General features: G+C 37.7%; 1 protein-coding gene and 2 long non-coding RNA genes across 3 annotated transcripts in view; 1 reads left to right on the plus strand and 2 right to left on the minus strand.

Moving 5' to 3' along the window:
* LOC105567421 (zinc finger and SCAN domain-containing protein 26-like) overlaps positions 1 to 19286 on the plus strand; it is a 209362-nt gene extending 190076 nt beyond the window's left edge. The window contains exon 6 of the mRNA XM_012022284.1: positions 12033 to 19286. Coding sequence (XP_011877674.1) covers positions 12033 to 12205 — 173 coding nt within the window. The 3' untranslated portion in view covers positions 12206 to 19286. The remainder of the gene's footprint in view (positions 1 to 12032) is intronic.
* Positions 5942 to 7587, minus strand: LOC105567387. Its single transcript, XR_001009353.1, has 2 exons — positions 7422 to 7587; positions 5942 to 6766 (listed from the first exon to the last, which is right to left on the minus strand). It is a non-coding gene; the product is annotated as an uncharacterized LOC105567387 (long non-coding RNA).
* Positions 7644 to 10842, minus strand: LOC105567386. Its single transcript, XR_001009352.1, has 3 exons — positions 10809 to 10842; positions 10320 to 10570; positions 7644 to 7677 (listed from the first exon to the last, which is right to left on the minus strand). It is a non-coding gene; the product is annotated as an uncharacterized LOC105567386 (long non-coding RNA).
* Positions 19287 to 19910: the final 624 nt, after the last annotated feature.

Consider the following 19910-nt stretch of genomic DNA (forward strand, 5'->3'; position numbering starts at 1 on the left):
TCAGAGCACAACACGTGGTGCAAATGCGTTCGAGGTGACTTTAATAGTTAACAGATAATTTCTTTTTGATTGTTAGAATTAAGACAAATTTTTCTGCCACTGAAACATCGCAAAAAACGGCACTTGAAATTGCACAAATAAGTTTTTGTTCTGTGTGTAAAGAATATTAACTTTCTTAAAATATACCTGTATCTTGTATCCACAGTTAAATGGCGAAAACTTTATATGTGTGTTTAAAAATATTGTAATACAAATACAATATACATTTTGTCAAGTTTACTTTATCAATTTTGTATTTTAAATTACATATTTTCGGGGTTACTTGCTGAATCTCTGCACCATTAGTTTACCAGAACTATCATGTAATGATTCAATTGTTTAAGATGTACGCACCCCGCGCATTTCAAATCATGTTAAACGTACATGTGAGCACATGTGAGCCAGCAAGTTCGGAATATAGTTGCAGTCACGATTCAGAAACCGGGAGGCGAGGCGGGCGTACTTCGTTGCGTAAAATTGGAACTATACTGCATTCCATCAAGGTGCAGCCATGTTTGCCGTTGATGCCACAATGACAAGTGTTACATCCGTCGAAAAACATGGTGCCCGGCACGCATCTCTCCTCTGGCTTCAGCTCTGAGGCTATTCACGACAAAAACGAAACAGTTAATTATATTTCACAAATGACAGGTCTGAGATTTCGCGCGCTCGGGCACGGCGACATGACGAGTGATAAAAGTGTTCCTATGTGTTTCGCGAGCGAGCGAGAACCAAAGTCACCGTTTAACGGGACAGAAAATATTTGGGAAGACGATGATCCGGTTATTTTGAAAACTTGAGGATAAAGAGAGGCAGGAGACTAGATTGAATCTAACTGAAAATTCCAAGTTCACTCAGAATATCGGAGATCGACTAAATCGAAGGATATCAGTCTGATTAAGATTCATCATAGTGAACCCCTCCCTTTTATTAACAAGACGTTACACAAAGTTAACAAAAGAAATGGTTAAAGATAACAAGAGGAACAATTAATTCGAGAATTAATCGTTAAGTCTGTTGTGAAAGTTGTCACTATGCTAAAAAGGGCGATATTCGTAGGAACACCTTTATCACTTGTCGTGTCGCCATACCTGAGCGCGCGAAATCTCAGGCCTGTCATTTGTGAAATGTAATCGCTTATTATTTAAAAACTATTATAGCCTCGACATTTTTGTATTAGAATTTTTTTCTTGAAAGTTTCTAAAGAATTTATGATTAAAAGGATATCCGGTGGTTTTAGTACACCCTGTATAATCTAGCATATCTATGCATTTGCTCAGTAGTACATTAAGTGATATTTTTTTTATGTAAAAATATTAATTTACAGAAATAAAAGGGACCCCACTCATACTAGTCGCTCCTTCGTGCAGGAGCCATCTTATATCGATCGATGAATAACACTTATGAAAGCATGATAAAAACTTTAGTTACTCACGTGTTGGCAAAGCCGAAATTTCCGATACGATGTAAAGGACGATGTAGGCGAGTACGAATACTACAAATATTTTGGATGCCATGGCCTCGGCACTCTGTACGAATACTTTCTTGCTTTGGACGTCGACTTCTTCTTGACGGAACAACGCACGACGAGGTCTTTATATAGGGTCCTTGGTACGTAATCTTAATTTTGAGTTCTTCCTATCTTTTTCTCTCGCGTTAATCGACCGAGCGGCTATCGCACGCTTGAACGGATAACACACGTTCAAATAGTTTAGAAACTAACGACACAATGCACACGTACCTGCGAAGACGCTACATGATATTACCGCACGTATGTGTGCAATGATTCATTAGCGTTTAACTGCTTAAACGCTGCATCGAACAGTCGTTCAGTTGTTGTGGCATTTCGGAAAGTTGTCCGGTTTAGCGCGATTGAAATAAAATTACTCGGTAGAAGTCGCACGTTTCTCGAGCTTCGATTCTTATTTTCTTATTTATTGGAATTCTGTTACAGAAAGCACATAATAACAAACAATTTGAAGTAAATTTGATTAATATTAAAATAAAATAACGTTGATGAAAATATAGATATGTATTTAATTTAAGAGAAAATTTCCATTGATGGGGAGAAAACAAAAGACTTTCTGTTTATTGCGTTTTCTTAAAGTCGCGAGAAAATGTTGGAAATATCACGTTGCAAGATAACGTAACGAAGTTATGGAAACCTGACTAAACACGAATATTTGTACGTCCATTCGTGTTGTCTGCTTTATCAAACCAAAGAATGTGTTGGTCATGGAAAGCATATGTAGTTTTTATCGGACAAAGGATAGAATAATAAAAGATAAGAAAAAGGGAGAAGTGAAAAATAAGATTGGAATTTTAACAGTTTTCTTTTAAGACGTAGCTTTTAGACGAAATATAGATTTTTTAAATGCGGAATTTAACATGCATTATTTCGTGAAAGTTCTATAGCGGCACTACTGCCCACAGATAAATTAATGCATTATTAGAACGTGTAACGAGAGACGTTAAAGAATAATCATGCATTTATTATTTACTATTATATAGACAGCAGGGTTGGAAAGAAACTCGTTACTTGTAACGAAGTTGCAGTAACAGTTACTTTTTTTTATAACTTAACTTCGTTGCATAGATATCGTGCTCTGAAAAACGGCGTTATGAATGCTTTTGACCGGACCTGTTGGTTAGATTGTAGAAAATAAAAGAGCCCTGGAAAATAATTTATTTCATCCACCTAGTACTTATGTACTTAGGTTCATAGAAAACGCAGGACGATGTCATTAGTATCGACCGTTGGGAAACCTTTTAGTCGACTGCAGCTCGGTTTGGAAATTTTTGGAGCCCGATGGATGTCTCTGGGACGTTAAATAGGTACCCTCTGGGACTTGATATACCTGCGATCATTTTGACGAGACCTTTTGTTTGGTACATACTTTGTGATGAAAATCGAATGCAACAAAATGAGGCCATTTGCCTATGGACATTTGTTCTAACTCTTCGTTTTATATTATACAATATAATTATTAATACTACAAAAATAACTGCTAGCAATAAGCAATTCAAAATTTATATTAAACTTGTCGCGATACTTGGCAAACATTAATATATCAGATTTGTCTACCTCTGAAACATTGCAATAAACGGAAACTTAAAATTGTATAAATAAGTGTTTGTTCTATGCGCAAATAATATTACCTTTCTTAAAATATACCTGTATCTTGTATCCACAGTTAAATGGCGAAATCTTAATATGCGTGTTTAAAAATATTGTAATACAAATACAATATACATTTTGTCAAGTTTACTTTCTCAATTTGTTGTATTTCAAATTACATATTTTCGGAGTTACTTGCCGAATCTCTGCACCTTTAACTTCACCAAAGTTTCATTTAATGATGTAGTTGTTTAACATGTACGCACCCCGCACATTTCAAATCAGTTTAAACGTATATGTGAGCGTATGTGAGTCAGTAAGTTCGGAGCGTAGTTGTGTTCACAATTTCTAACTCAGGACGCGGGAAAAACGGTTCGATTGGTTCAGAATACAGGCAGATCTTATAGGTGCATACGAATCTGCCTTCCTTACAGCGACAACTGTTGCATCCGTCGGAGTACTCGCTACCCCGTACGCATTTCGGCGCCCAATCTATTTACGACAAAAACGAAACAATTAATTCTCCGATACATACATATTTCGCACAAGCTCACAACTTAAGGTGGCGCCTGCATAAACCGACCAAAAGTAGAAGAAATTGAAATTCAAGTATGTTGTAGTTGTAAGTTTTATCTATGAGTACATGAAATTTCAGACATGGTCGTCCATAAAATAAAAGGAAGAAAAAAAATGTTAAAGTTGTACTTTTTAACATACAAATACAGATGTCATGGGCCGATCACTTGCAAAAGCACTTTGAGGGTTAATATTATTTAATAAAAAAATAGATATTAACAAAAATCGAAATAAACTCAATAAATATTACAACGATTCAAATGCGCTATTATGGTAAAGATATGAGGTCACCGACCTCTGCAAGCAACTACTTATTAGTAAAGTCAAATGTCACAATATTTCGAGAAAATTTGACAGCTCTTTGAAACTTCACAACATCGTATAATTTTAAATATGTTTTTAAATGTGCACATATAACCTTGCATATCTATGCATCAAGTGATACTTTTTTATGTAAAAATATTAATTTACGGAAATAAAAGGGGGCCCACTCGTACTAACCGCTCCTTCGCACAGGAGCCACCTTATACCGATCGATGAATAACGCTTGTGAAAGCATGATAAAAACTTTAGGCACTCACTATTAGGTGGCACAGTCGAAACATCCGATATGATGGAACCGACGATGCAGACTAATACGAATACCACAAATACCTTGGAAGCCATGGCTTCGGCACTCTGTGCGAACACTTTCTTGCTTTGGACTCGAATTCTTTTTGACGGAGCAATGCAGGACGAGTCCTTTATATAGGATCCTTCGCAAATGACCCTAGCTTTCGGATCTCTCTCTCTTCTTTTCTCGCATGAATCATATTGTCCGAGCGGCTAAGGCACACTTGAATGGATAACATACATTTAAAGAGTTTAGAAAATAACGACACAATGCACACGTCTGTGCGAAGACGCTACATAATATTACCACACGTATGTGTGGAATGCCTTATTAGCGTCTAACTGTTTAAATGCTGCATCGAACAGTCGTTCAATTTTTGTGGAATTTCGGAAAGTTTTCCGGTTTTGCACGGTTGAAACGAAATCACTCGGTATAAGTCGTTCGTTTCTCGAGCCTTGATTCTTATTTTCTTATTTATCGGAATGCTGTTCTAGAATCAGCATATAATAATACACAATTTGAAGTGCGTTTTGTTAGTATTAAAATAAGATAACGATGAAAATATACATATGTATTTAATTTAAGAGAAGATTTCCATTGGAGGGGAGAAAACAAAAGACTTTCTGTTTATTGCATTTTCTCTAAGTCTTGAGAAAACCCTGGAAATATTACGTTGCAGTAAGATAAAGTAACAAAGTTACGGATACCTGAATAAACACGAATATTTGTACGTCCACTCGTTTTGTCTCGTATTTTCTATTGTCTGCTTTATCGAGCCAAAGAATGTGTCGGTCATGAATAGCATATGAAAATCACACATTCCTAGGAAGGTCTAGTTTTTGTCGGACAAAGGTTAGAATAATAAAAGAAAAAGGAAGAGATAAAAAATTGTAATAAGATTGGTATTTTAACAGTTTTCTTTTATAACGTAGCTTTTAGAAGAAATATAAAGTTTTTAAATGCGGAGCTTAATATGCATTATTTCGTGAAAGTTCTATAGCGGCGCTACTCTCCACAGATAAATTAATGCATTATTAGAACGTGTAACAAGATACGTTGTTAAAGAAAAATCCTTGCATATTTTATTATTTACTGTTAGACAGTAAGGTTGGAAAGTATCACGTTACTTGTAGCGAAGTTACAGTTACAGTTACTTTTTTTTGGAAACTGAACTTCGTTACTTTTTCTCCGTCTGTAACTGTAACTTAAAAGTTACATTTTTTCGATAACTAGTAACTAGGAGTGAGAACAAGTGTCCATAGGCAAATGGCTCAATTTTTTTCACATTCCAGTTTGGTCATACAGTAGATACCGAACGAAAGGTCTCGTCAGGCTCATTACAGATATGTCAGTCTCAGAGTGTACAAATTTAACGTTCCAGAAATACCCTACGTGCTTCGAAAAACGGCGTTATGAATGCTTTTAACCGAAACTGTTGGTCAGATTGTAGAAAATAAAAGAATATAATCCAGAATATAATCCACTTAATCCACCTAATACTTACTTAGGTTCATAGAAAACGCAGGACGATGTCATTAGTATTGACCGTTGGGAAACCATTTAGTCGACTGCGACTCGGTTCTATAATTTTTTTTAGCCCTCTGTTTCTGGAACGTTAACTATTACACTCTGAGACTGACATATCTACGATTATTTTGACGAGACGATTCGTTTGGTACCTACTTTCTGACCAAAATCGAATGCAACAGAATGGAGCCATTTGCCTATGGACACGTGTTTTCAATCTTTATGTTTCATATTATACAATTTAATTATTAATAATACAAAAATAACTACTAGCAATAAGCGATTCAAGATTTATATTAAATTTATCACGATACTTGGCAAACATTAATATATCAGATTTGTCTACCTCTGAAACATTGCAATAAACGGAAACTTAAAATTGTATAAATAAGTGTTTGTTCTATGCGCAAATAATATTACCTTTCTTAAAATATACCTGTATCTTAATTGTATCCACAGTTAAATGGCGAAATCTTAATATGTGTGTTTAAAAATATTGTAATACAAATACAATATACATTTTGTCAAGTTTACCTTATCAATTTTGTATTTCAAATTACATATTTTCGGGGTTACTTGCTGAATCTCTGCACCATTAGTTTACCAAAACTATCATGTAATGATTCAATTGTTTAAGATGTACGCACCACGTGCATTTCAAATCATTTTAAACGTACACGTGAGCATATGTGAGTTAGCAAGTTCGGAATGTAGTTGTATTCACGATTCAGAAATCGGGAGGCGAGGCGGGCGATTCGTTTCCGGTTGATTAGAACCATTTGAAATAAACCGCCCGCAAACTTTCAAGTTGCATGAGTATCTACCGTTGTTACAATAGCAATCGTTGCATCCGTCGAAGTACTTACTGCCCGGGAAGCATTTCGGCATCCATCCTATTCACAATAAAAACGAAACAATTAATTCTCCGATACATATTTCACACAAGCGTGCAACTTAAGGTGGCGCCTGCAGAAACCAAACGACCAAACGTAAAAGATATTGAAATTCAAGTATGTTGTAGTTGTTTTAGCTATCAGTACGCGAAATTTCAGACCCGGTCGTCATTAAAACAAACGAAAGGAAGAAATGTTAAAGTTGTACTTTTTAACATACACATACTTGTATAAGGGTCATGGGCCGATCACTCGCAGAAGCACTTTGAGGGTTAATATTATTTTATAGAAAAAGTAGATATTAACAAAAATCGAAATAAACTCAATATAAATATTACAAGGATTCAAATACGCTATTATGGTAAAGATATGAGGTCACCGACCTCTGCAAGCAAGTAAAGTCAAATGTCACAATGTTTCGAGGAAATTTGACAGCTCTTTGAAACTTCACAATATCGTATAATTTTAAATATGTTTCTAAATGTGCACATATAACCTTGCATATCTATGCATCAAGTGATACTTTTTTATGTAAAACTATTAATTTACAGAAATAAAAGGGAGCCCACTCATACTAACCGCTACTTCGCACAGGAGCCACCTTATACCGATCGATGAATAACGCTTGTGAAAGCATGATAATAACTTTAATTACCCACGCGTTGGCAAAGCCGAAATTTCCAATATGATCGAACCGACGATGCAGGCTAGTACGAACAGAACAAATCTTTTGGAAGCCACGGCCTCGGCACTCTGTACGAACACTGTCTTGCTCTGGGCGTGAACTTCTTATTGACGGAGCAATGCAGGACGAGTCCTTTATATAGGATCCTTTGCTTGTGACCTTAACTTTGTGCCCTCTGTATCTTCTTTTTTTGCATGCGCCAGATTGACCGAGCGGCTAAGGGACACTTGAATGGATAACATATGTTTAAGTAGTTTAGAAAATAACGACACAATGCACACGTTCGTGCGTAGAGGCTACATAATATTACCGCACGTATGTGTGCAATACCTTATTAGCGTTTAACTGTTTAAACGCTGCATTGAACAGTCGTTCAGTTTTTGTCAAATTTCGGAAAGTTTCCCAGTTTGTGCGATCAAATTAAAATGACTCGATATAAGTCGCTTGTTTCTCGACCCTTGATTCTTATTTTCTTATTTATCGGAATTCTGTTATAGAATCAGCACATAATTGCACACAATTTGAAATATGTTTTATTAATATTAAAATAGGATAACGTTAATGAAAATATAGTTATGTATTTAATTTAAGAGAAATTTCCCATTGGTGGGGAGAAAACAAAAGACTTTCTGTTTATTGCATTTCTTAAAGTCTGGAGAAAATCTTGGAAATGTTATCTGGAAATATCACGTTGCAATAAGATAAAATAACGGGGTTACGGAAACATGAATGAACACGAATTTTAGAACGTAGGGCACGTCCATTCGGTTTGTCTCGTATTTTCTATTGTCTGCCTTATCGAGCTAAAGAATTAGTCGGTCACGGTAAAGCAGATGGAAACTGATGGAAACCACACCTTCCTAGGAAGGTTTAGTTTTTGTCGGACAACGGTTAGAATAATAAAAGATAAGAAAAAGGAAGAGATGAAAAGTTGTAATAATATTGGAATTTTAACAGTTTTCTTTTAAGACGTAGCTTTTAGACGAAATATAGATGTAAAGAATGCAGATTTGCTATTTTTATTTTCACTGCAAGAAAATAACTACAAAGTAACGACTCGTTGTTTTTTTAGTAACTGCAACTGTAACGCGTTACTTTCCAGAATTGGTAAATTCTAAATGTAACTAGATACTTTTGCAAAGTAACTTTCCCAATCCCGATAGACAGAGAATTAGTACATAATAGCATTCTGATACATTCAATTTTGATAATAGTGAGATAACATTGACGAATATTCAAGTGTGTACTTAATTTAAGAGACGATTTCGGAGTGGAGACAGCGAAAGATTTCTATTTATTGCATTCATTCAAAATTTTGAATCTTGAAAATATGTTTCCAAAGATATTATTTTGCTAAAATAAAGTAACGAGACCAAAGAGAACAAATTCTCACACGCTGAGTCTGTAAGAATTTTCCATAGTATTTTTATAGTTTTTATAGTTTCTTTTGTTTCTTCTATCATCTTTTCTACCGTGCAAGGAAATGTGTGGAGAGCTTATGGGAATCAGACTCAGGAAAAGGGAAAAAAGGAAAGAATATTAGTGCGGGAGGGGGGGGGGTATTAGAACGTTGATCGACAATGAGAGTAGAACCCTAACGGTTTTCTTTTACGATTTAACTCTTAGACGGAACGTAGATTCGTTTGAGGAAATAAGGAATCTAATATGCATACCATAAAAGTTTTGCAACAACTCATGTGCTGCCCATAGAGCCATACGTTAGTGCAATATTTTATATAATAATATATAACGAGGAATGTTAAAGAATGATCACTTATCTTTCATTTATTATTTGTATTTATGTACCACGCTATAGTCGATCGATGGAGAAATTACAGTGCGAAATTTTAGTGTGCATATGCGTTGTATGGCAATTACATCGTTGCAGAAAGACGGAAATTCTCTTCACAGTTTCATGTTTTATCTTACAAGGGAACCTCACCAATTCTAAAATTCGCATTTCAATTTTTTGGAGTTTTTTCGATTAAGTCGCTTTTAAAATGTTGTCTGGTAATTATTTCTTTTGCGGTAATTCGAAATAAGTGAGAGAAATCACCGTTCAAAGTTAAAGAAATTCCTATCTTTTTTCGATATATCTCGTAAACTAAACGAAATATTATATAACAAATGTTTTATACAAAAATTTTAGAAATATAATTGTTCTGCAAAGAATAAACGACGTAGTTAAATGAAGATTTTTTTTCCTATAATACTTTTGTGTAAACTACAGTTTCGATATTACGTTCCATTTAGGAGATATATTGAAAAAAAGCGAAGATCTCTTTGTCTTTATAAAAGATAGTTTCTCCAGAATAACATCTTGTTTTAGTAACAGCTTATTCAACTATCCATCATCATCTCTTCGTAGATGCTCAATTTTTCTTTAGTCGCGATAAAGATATTCAACTTTTTCTTCTTATTTAATTTTTAGTTTGCATGTACATAAGCGCTTAATAATGTCTTCCCACCTGTAGATAGTCGCTAGAGTTCGATATCCAATAGGAAAATTTATTTTATTAATATTCCTTATTGGGTATTGGACTTTAGCGACTAGCTTGAAGTAGGAGAGCATTTTTGACAATGAGCGCTTCTGTACATGCAAACTACAAATTAAAGAACCAAAGAAAAGTCGAATACCTTTATCGAGTCCGAAGAAACATTGAACATCTACGAAGAGATGGGTAGTTGAATAAGCAGTTACTGGAACAAGATTTTATTCTTGAGAAACCATCTTTTATCAAGACAAAGCGATTTTCGTTCACCGTTTTCTCGTGCAGTGAAACTGCACAAAGAGAAAACGTTTTGGTCGATCGTATGCATCATTCAGAAACCCACAATCGCGATACATATAAATAGATAAAGACTTACATGTTTCTTGAAAAAAAACGGTTGTTATGACGACGCCGACCGCTGATAATGTAAGATTTAATTTATATGACATTTTAATGATTACTTATGCGCCCTGCTGTGCACTGTAAAGTTTAGTGCAAATTTTTGACCGACACTGGCAAACGAACGAACGCTTTTATATAAAACATGCACTGCGTAATATGACTTACACGTTATCATCATTGATGATTAACGAGATATGATAACGCCAGATATCATGTGATAACAAGCTGTTAAAAATGCAAAAATCAATATATATATTGATCGGATCAAGGTTTTTTGGTGCAAACAACTCTGCTTATCGATCTAATAGTAGTTTCACAATATGTGATATTTCAGGGTTAAAAACACGTATTTTCAACAATATGTAAATGTAACATTCGCGCATACGTATGAAAAATTTACAGGATTTTCATAGTAGACAACAAAAAGAAATTTATATATATATATATTTCTTCTCTTTATTACTTTTATTTGAAAATTTATGTCGCACTGAAGCTCAACGGCGGAGAGATTTAAATGCAAGCGACATATCCATTAGCGTATCTCTTAGCGTGACGATTACTTGAAAATATCTTCATTTACATTGGCACAGGGGTGGTCTAGTGGTTATGCCATCGCACCATCGCGGTGTACACCACCATCCAGGTAGACTTAGGTCGCAAGAACATGTATTGTAATAACTATCACCGTGTTTACATTTTAATTGCGCAACTGTAAAAGACAGATATTTTGACGGTATACTTTGATGGACGTCGTCAAAGATTTGAAACAGAACTTGTGCAAAAAGGAAATAAAGATTGACTTGATGCTCCATGAATCAAAGCGACCGACGTGAGCGTCACGATCGTCAGAATTAAGACGGCGCGTTTACGTGACAGTTCACTCATTACTTCGTTACGTAACATAAACTTCGACTCGAATGCAATGCTTTTTACTGAGACCAACCCAAACGATGAGACATTTTATATGCGTTGCACAGGATGCGTGATTTGTGATACGATAAATTGTGATAGTTTCATTGATAAGAGGAGATAAGATTAGTATGTATTTATTTAAAGCACATTTCGTTTTCCGTGAACTGAGATGGACCGTAAAATGCTATACTTATTTTTGCTCGAGGCAGGTGTGGCAAAAGAATAGAATGTTTTAAGATGAGATCACTATAAATTACTGTTATATATAAGTTTTTTCGTGATAGCTGATTAACCGTGTACCTTCGATACATGACATTTCGATGATTATTCAATGTATTTTATAGTTTGATGCAAAACTCGACGCTGTTTTTATACGATAAAAATGCGTAACTTCCAACTCTAATGTCAGGTTTTCTTCGCGCGATATGATTAGGATATAAGTCTTGCAATGTTATTTGTCTTGTTAACAGTATGCAGCGTACACAAAACTCACATAAACGGATATAAAATTTATGGTATATGTATTTCTGAAATAGGAAACATAAATATGAAATTTATGTCGTCGTAAAGCGTTTAAAGATATGGATTTTTGTTACGCCGGGTTTATATGCGGACAACAAATGCCTTCCTCAATATGCAGGCATAGATCGACGAAGTTTTTTTCTAACGAGCTTCGCTACGAGAAACGTAATTGTTTTTTACTTCGAGTAACAAGGATGTTAACACGTTGTTTAATAGAGAGAGATATTCTCATAGTCTTGTTCATCTGTTGTAGGCGAGAAGCCGTACCAGTGCACGTGGGAAGGCTGCACGTGGAAATTCGCACGATCGGACGAGCTGACGCGGCACTATCGCAAGCACACGGGCCAAAAGCCGTTCAAGTGCCATCTCTGTCAGCGATCGTTTTCGCGGAGTGACCACCTGTCGCTCCACATGAAGAGGCACTGATGGTGAGGACCGACTGGAGCCGCGCGACGCGAGAGAAAGCGCACGCCGATCGGCGGGAGGAAATGGAGGAAAGCTGGAGAACGGTCCTCGGTTAATCGACTAGTGATCCCGAGCGATCCTAGGCGAGATACGATGATATTTCTTACATTTGGGACCTGAAGAGCCGCGCCGCGCGCCGGCCCGTCCTGAAACCTTAGGTCGGACCGGCCGGCCGAGCGGGCAGCAACTAGGAAAAAGAGAAAATAAATCGACGAAGCAAACAAATCGCGTTCATTAGATTTAGCGCTTAATCGCGACGCCGACCAGTCTCGGTCGGCTGACGCTCTCGGTGCTGTCTCTCGCGAGCCTTTCGACGGGGATCTCTCCGGAAAAGAATGATCACAGCTGCGGCGTAATCGGGCCGGCGTCGGAATTGCGAGCGTTGAACAATCGCGAGGGGAGATAATCGTTTTTACCAATTGTCGGGCTTTAACGGAGGCGCGTTTTGTCGCTTCACGATTTTGAGGAAGGGACGATCCGCTCGCGCGATCGAGATCGCCTATAGATTCGGCACGACGAGACGTATCGTTACATATATCCGTTCTCTTCTGTGTTTCTAGCCAATTTTTACTCGTTCGATTTTCCAGTTTGTTTTCTTTTTTTTATATATAATAGATATATATACATTTAATTAAGGCCAGCTCAACTAGTCTAGAGCACCATATATCGTATGTATCGCGAAGAAGAGAGCCAGTAATAATTAATTAATTAATTAAGGTAAGTAAATGGTTAGCGTTGTAAGTTAAAGAATATATCGAACTCCGGTGACGGAGCTTGGGACTTAGCATGCTCAGTTAAATAAACTACAATCGTGATCGTAGACACTACGTAAAGCATTGATAGAGCAATTTTTCGATTATGCACAAAGAATTTCGCGTTTAGAAACGGACAATCATTAACGTTTTATTACGTAGTAATGAAGCGGGATATACATGAACGTCGGCATACCAGAAGCCAGTATTACGTAACGAGCAATATCACTGATGGCTTTATATGTACGATGCTTTCCAAAAAAATCTGTTCTTAGTCGCTAAAAATGGGAGGGGGGAGGAGCCCTTCCTCGATTCGCAAGTCGTCAAATTTGAATTTTCGTGCCAAAGTAGAAGGTGCAATCGCGAGATATCGTTAATACTGCGTGCTTTACGGAAAGAGAGAAGCATAATCGAGTAAATTATTCTTTTGCTATCGCGCCTTGAGATTTTCGATCCTGACCACCCGGTGCACGTGTCACGCGAACGAGATAGTAACGACGTTACTTTCGCATCTTGTGCAGGCATCCTGAAAACTCAGCAGCTCAATAAATATCCGCGGGGCGCCGAAATATATGCTCAAACACCCTGTGTTGACTGTCGAAGGAACGATTCACTTTTCATATATATATTTATATCGTTCTTTATGACTTTCCGATTGCAAATAATGATTGTATCAGGATGCCTTGGCACATCGAATTGTCGACTTCGGGAGTAATTCAAAAGTGCAATTTAGGAAACTACGTTTCAAACATTATTTAATTATTTATTATTGGATTTATTAGTCAAGAGAAAATAGCTATAGTCTTCGTATAGCTACAGTTTTCGATTTAATAGGCCACAAAAATGCTAATGGAATTAATTGCATAATGTGCGAAACGCATAGAGAAAGAGTGTATTATATTTATTTAGTTTAGTTAAAAGCATAAAATGGCTGTTGGAAATTATAGACACCGAAGTCGCTCATTCCGCGTGTCAAACGTTCGAAAACTCGTAAACGGGCACGAAAATTTCAACGCGCCTCGCTTGATATATCGTAATACAAATCGTGTACATAATCTCTAGAAACTTTGCGGGACGCGGCATACACTGCGTAGGTGGCAGATGTAGCATTAGCCTGTTTCTTTAAACTGCGTTTACGCCGCTGCATGAACGCGGCTAAAGTTAGTTGGGACACCTATCATGAAGCCAGTTGAGACAACGGAACAAGATGCCAGTATATGCTAGAGCCAGTTTATATCATTAAAGAGAAAACCTCTGCATCTAAGATTAATGCGAGGGTCGATAAATTAACATTTGTTACGTGTTGTACTCTGATAGGGGATAGTGCCTTCTAATGTTAAGGAAGGGGGACGCTGCGTTAGGCCTTAAGTATTACTGTTAGTGCCTTAAGTCACGCGAATCTTCGTGCTTGTACACCTTTCATAATCCGATCCTACGAATCCTCGCCCGGAGGACCAGTTCGGCGCGCTTCATGGTATCTTCCCCGCAGAAGTTACAAATCGGGACGTCACGTCGGCTCACACGAAGCTCTATTTAACGCGCGCCAAGTTTTCGGAGTACCAGAGATTGAAAAACTATATCGGGCGTTTGGGAAATCACGCACTCGGGCGTTTGGCAAATCACGCACTCGTAACGATATACAATTTTTACCGGAATTTTTAGTTGTCTATTGAATATCGAGGGACAGAGAGATTCGGCGTATTGGCACGTATTCACATATCTTATATTCCTGGCGGAAAGCGTCTACCTTTCGCTTTTCTTTCATTTCCCCCCCCCCCTTCTTTTTATAATATTTCGATCGAAACGTTACGATTGATCCCGATTGTCTGGTGTAATCGAATATATTATTTTTTCTCACGCAACTCTCGTCACTTAGAATGTAATTACTTAGCTTTCGATACGCATCCTCGTACATTTCTGTGTAGATCTCATTGCACGCTGAAATTTGGGAATGTCTATTATCTCGCACAATCCTCAACATATCGCATAAATTGATTATCTAAGACGGATAATAACGTTCCATTGCTTCTTTGCATAATTTACCATGCTGGGCTGCGGTAGGGTTTTTAAAGGGAAACAGTCACGTTTTTTACGATTTACGAATTATTTTTGTACACGGTTGTCGGGAAAGAATTCGCTGACAAAGAGAGTATTATTTTGATTGTACTGATCTTCGGAGGAAATATCTGAAAACGGCTGTTAAAGAAAAGCGCCATACGTACGGCGAAAATGTACACTGGCATCATAACGATACGGTATATTTCATTTTGTTTCACTCATATACGAGGGTGGTTTGATAAGTAACTCGGTTCGCATGCTGATGTAGAGCGACAGCGACATACGTGGTTATAAAATTCCCTTCTTGGATGAGGATGACTGTTCTATGGCCACAAATCATCCTGATGCTAATTCGTTGTTTGGCAGTTACTTAACTACACGAGCGTTTCAAGTGCCACTAAGATATGGATAAACTTGGAATTCGCGTATTTTGAGGGCCTCGAGGAAATCCACTTCTGCGACGGAACCACAAACCTGGAGAAACGTTGGGGCAAGTGCGTTGAACTGCGAGGGGATTACGATCGAAATATAAAGTACGCTGCAAGACTCAAATTTTTCTTTTTAATATCAAACCACCCTCGTCTGACGTATGTCGTCATTTTGGTCTCTGTCACCTTTCTTGTCCAAATTTCAGACTGCTGTGTGAATACTCGTATTAACGGAATATCTAAATCCCTTTTGCGATATTCGGAAAAATTAACTAAAAATACCTAGGTCTTAATCTAAGTTGTCTACAACTTGAACAACCGTGTGTGACGCTTCAGTCTTCGTAATCTTCTGTTAAGATTATCGTTCAACGTTGGAGCCATCTTCATATTCAGTTATTCAATTAGTTTTGTGACTGATAGTGTTGGTCGATTTGATACGATGTCCAATTTAATTTCTTAGATAAGCTCTAATTTATGCTTTTTTATTCAATCACTTGTTTTCATTTTGATTATATTCTTTTGTAGATTCTCTATGCATAATAAAAAAATGTCTTTCAAAATTTAAAGAATGTATTTAATAATTAGTTAGGGATATGGTTACAGATATATTTAAAAAATGCTTACACGTTCGACATGTGGAAAAAGGTTTATTCGAGATAGGTACGTATAACGTTTCCGTAGAATATTTGCTCACTCGCTTACGTTCGGCCAGAAAAGCGTTTTTCACATTTGCATGCGGCACGTGGCATCGATCGTTATTTACTGTAGGTTTAAGAAACGCTCGAAATGCACGAACTAGGTAGCCACTGCGTGCGTTAAATGCCGTCCTTTTTACGGAAAGACAGAAATGAGTCATTGGACATTCCCGCTGTAACTAGCACGAGGGCTCATTGAGGTCTGTCGCGCGGGATGCTCCAGCGTCGTCAGGGATTTTGATATTCCGGAAAAAAGGGAAGGACTACGGATTTACATTCCCCGAGCACACACGTTCCTACGTCGAAAAGTGCGTGTAGTTTCGAGAAAATTCAATACTTTACGCGTATTTAAATTTCTCCTTTTCTCTCTCTCTCTCTCTCTCTTTCACAGCTTATTTCTCATGTTAATGCACGACTATTCAATTCTCCGTAGAAGGCGAGCCGTGAATGGATAAGGAAGTAGGTAAACGAGCTTCATATCTGAATTTTCTTTGAGGGGCCCCGCCCAGGAAAATTAGCATTTCAAGTGCCTTAACAGATGTCAACTGACTAACTAATCGGGATTACGTAGCCGCGGACCCTAAGTCACCGCGAGTCGCCAAGTCTCGGACGCGGGTCATTTATATTTGGCGCACCTCGGCGAGTCTGGCTCTAAAGATGAATAAAACAAATACGCGGCGATTTGCATACGCGACACGCGCGCGGAGAGGAATCCCGTCGATTACGATCTTAAATAGTAACTCCGTAAGAGAAGCGCCGCTACTACGATATTTCTCCGCGCGTTTCTGTGGTATCGAGTAATATCGAGCTCGGGCCATTCGGTAAATCTCAGCCGAAATTCAGATTTATCTCAAGGGAGCCGAAGATAGCACGAAGGACTGAGGAATGAAATCGGTATTTCAAGAGGAAACTCCGTATTATCTACACGAGATATTCATTCCAAGCATCCTCTCGGCAAGATATGACCGGTCCAAGAGATAGTTCAGTGTTCGTTAGTTGCTTTAAAAGTGCAGACGACATGTTTATTTTAAGAAAGGGATTAGTGTTTGTCAGCTTTGAGGTTTCACGTTTTCCAGTATTATTTTCCCGTCGTTTGTGTTCAACGAGGAACGACTGTGTCGAGTGTTTAATGCGCTAAAAGCATGGTGCTTCGGATCACTTTACGGTTAGTTATGTATGTCTTTCTGGTATCATTTGTGCTCTCAAACTTGCGCGTATGGATAAGTCAGTGAAGAAACATCGATTTTATTTTTCTTTTATATACATTTTTTTTCACGGACTTCAATTGCATGAATTTCCTTTTAATTGTCGTTCATTTATCGTGTGCATGGTTTGGTGCTTTCATATCCGCATACGTGAGCATAATAGAATGCAATATATGCGTAAAATAAATAGTACGAGAAGTTTGATAAATTAGAAAAATTCGCGATTCGAAAATCTGAGTTGGAAGGAGTACGAAACTACTCCTGGCGCTTACGTCCGCGCATTAATTTACGTGAAAACGAGATCGCATAATTCCCTTAACTAGCGAGCGTACTTCGTCATAGGCTATCAGTTTATCTATCCATTTTTAAGCGGTAACTCTTGCTTTCGCCTTTCCCTCGACGACTTTCTTTCTCTCGTCCAGATACCAGAATGCCGCGGTACGTGTCTCAATGGGCGACCAAGAGATATGCTTTATTTTTATATTACGGAAAGTACTAAGAGCGAAATACGAGCGTCGTACGGTAATCTCTACGACAGGCTACAGCGCCAAGTACATCGTTGTCCGTAAGCTTCGACACGGACTTTCGCGCGAATTTGACGAACGGAACTACTAGGTGTTAAGGTAACACTTAAAGGAAAAATAATTACTGTGTACATAGTATGTAAAGTTCTTCGCTTTATGACCGCCAGATCGACGGATCGGCGAATTAGAATAGCGTGATTCTATCTAAATAATATAACCAATGGGGGCCAGTAATTCTCTCTCGGATCTCGCACGGATTATTGCGATGCGCGCAGCATAGCCCAAATCACAAATTTCAGCACGGCTTCGTATAAGAATAAATGTATATACCGGCAAACATATATTGCAATAATTCCTAATAATGATCCGCCGTAGAATTTCTTTTTCTTTCGCGAGCCACGACAACGTCTGAAATTTCCAATATTTTCCCTCTCAAACTTTATCGATACTCGTCTTCGGCAAATAAGAGATAAGATTACACGTACAATAAATGTTAGATTGTTTCTTTTGACAAAAGAGAAAAGCGAGTCGCTAAAATTTGGAAGAAGGGCAAGATACTTGCGCGCCACTAACTATTACCTTTTAAGCATAATTGTATATGTTGCGTAGAAACGTAGATCAATGATAATATATTATGAATCACTGTATAAACGAAGGCATTATATATTATGCTAACTTGGTATTTTCTATTATACCACGCGGCGCTTGAAGATGGTCTCTATCGTACTGCGCACAGAAGAGTTCGTTAGTTAAATGAAAAGAAGAAATTTATATATATATAAATATATATATATAGAGAGAGATAAACATATAGATATATTGTAAATGTGGTTGTAATCATATTACTGTTATCGATATCGATATATGTCCTTGATTTGGATAATTTATTTATTGCAGCGGAAGGAAATGGAGAATGTATAATTATTGTACTCCGCGGAAAGATGAATAGTGAAATATATATTACGCACGAAAAATTATATATATATATATTATATATTTATATACGACATTATCGTAAATGCCGGTGACGTTTTTGTACGAGAAAGTCCTAAAAGTATATTCGGCCGAGTACGGCCGTGAGCGCGCATATTGATTATTAATTAACTTGCGATTCCTACTATGGAAGTGAATCTTATATCGTAAGATCCGGGTGGTACGGTCGTGGCTGACGTGATTTATGACGAAATAAATATATCGCCGTTCGATCGAGTTGCAGCGACGTGTGATGTACATGCACACGGCGCGCCATGTTGCCCCTGTGTGTGGTACAGCCGCGCATCTGTCTCGGCAATCGTACTATCGAAACGCGTTGGTTACATATTTTAGATAATACTTATTATCATTATCATTATTACGATTCTTATTATAATTACTACTCTATTGCTATTATTATTATTGTATTTGGCAGGGTTACGACATTAAAACTGAAAAAAAAAAATGATAGCTGTACATGTCCATTTATGTTCCCTCCAGTCGGATCCCATCCACTGTATTCATTAAAATTCATACCGGTTGATCCTTTCGATTCAATATTTTTGGACACGCCGTCGTGCGGAAATAACATCGAGAGATGACGTAAATCAGCATAGATGCATCTTCCGGTTGCAATTTCCGCCTTTTTTTATCCGAGCAAATGGATTCTAACGGGCGAGAGACGACAGGTAAATTCACGGACGACTAAGTGCTGGAGATGCTTTGTGACAAGCTGGCAGCCACAATACGATCATTAGGCTATTTTCTTGGGAGTGTGTTGGGCCTTAAGGCGCAATATCTCTGCGGTAACCGCGTATTTGTCCCGCACGGCAACGAGCCTTTCTGCACGCTGGCATTCTGCTAAGTTGTAGGTAGTTTCCGTACTAGGTAAGTACGAATCCTACCGTGTATATATATACACACTTATATACACCGCTGCGGGAGAATTTGTAGTTCGAACGGCGGCTATAACCGAAGCCATAACTTAAGCGGAATACCGCCGCCGTGCTGATCCCCAGTCCACGGCGGAAT

The sequence above is a fragment of the Vollenhovia emeryi genome, unplaced genomic scaffold (assembly GCF_000949405.1).
Source record: "Vollenhovia emeryi isolate VEMERY1.0 unplaced genomic scaffold, V.emery_V1.0 DF939138.1, whole genome shotgun sequence".
In the NCBI taxonomy this organism is placed as follows: Eukaryota; Metazoa; Arthropoda; class Insecta; order Hymenoptera; family Formicidae; genus Vollenhovia; species Vollenhovia emeryi.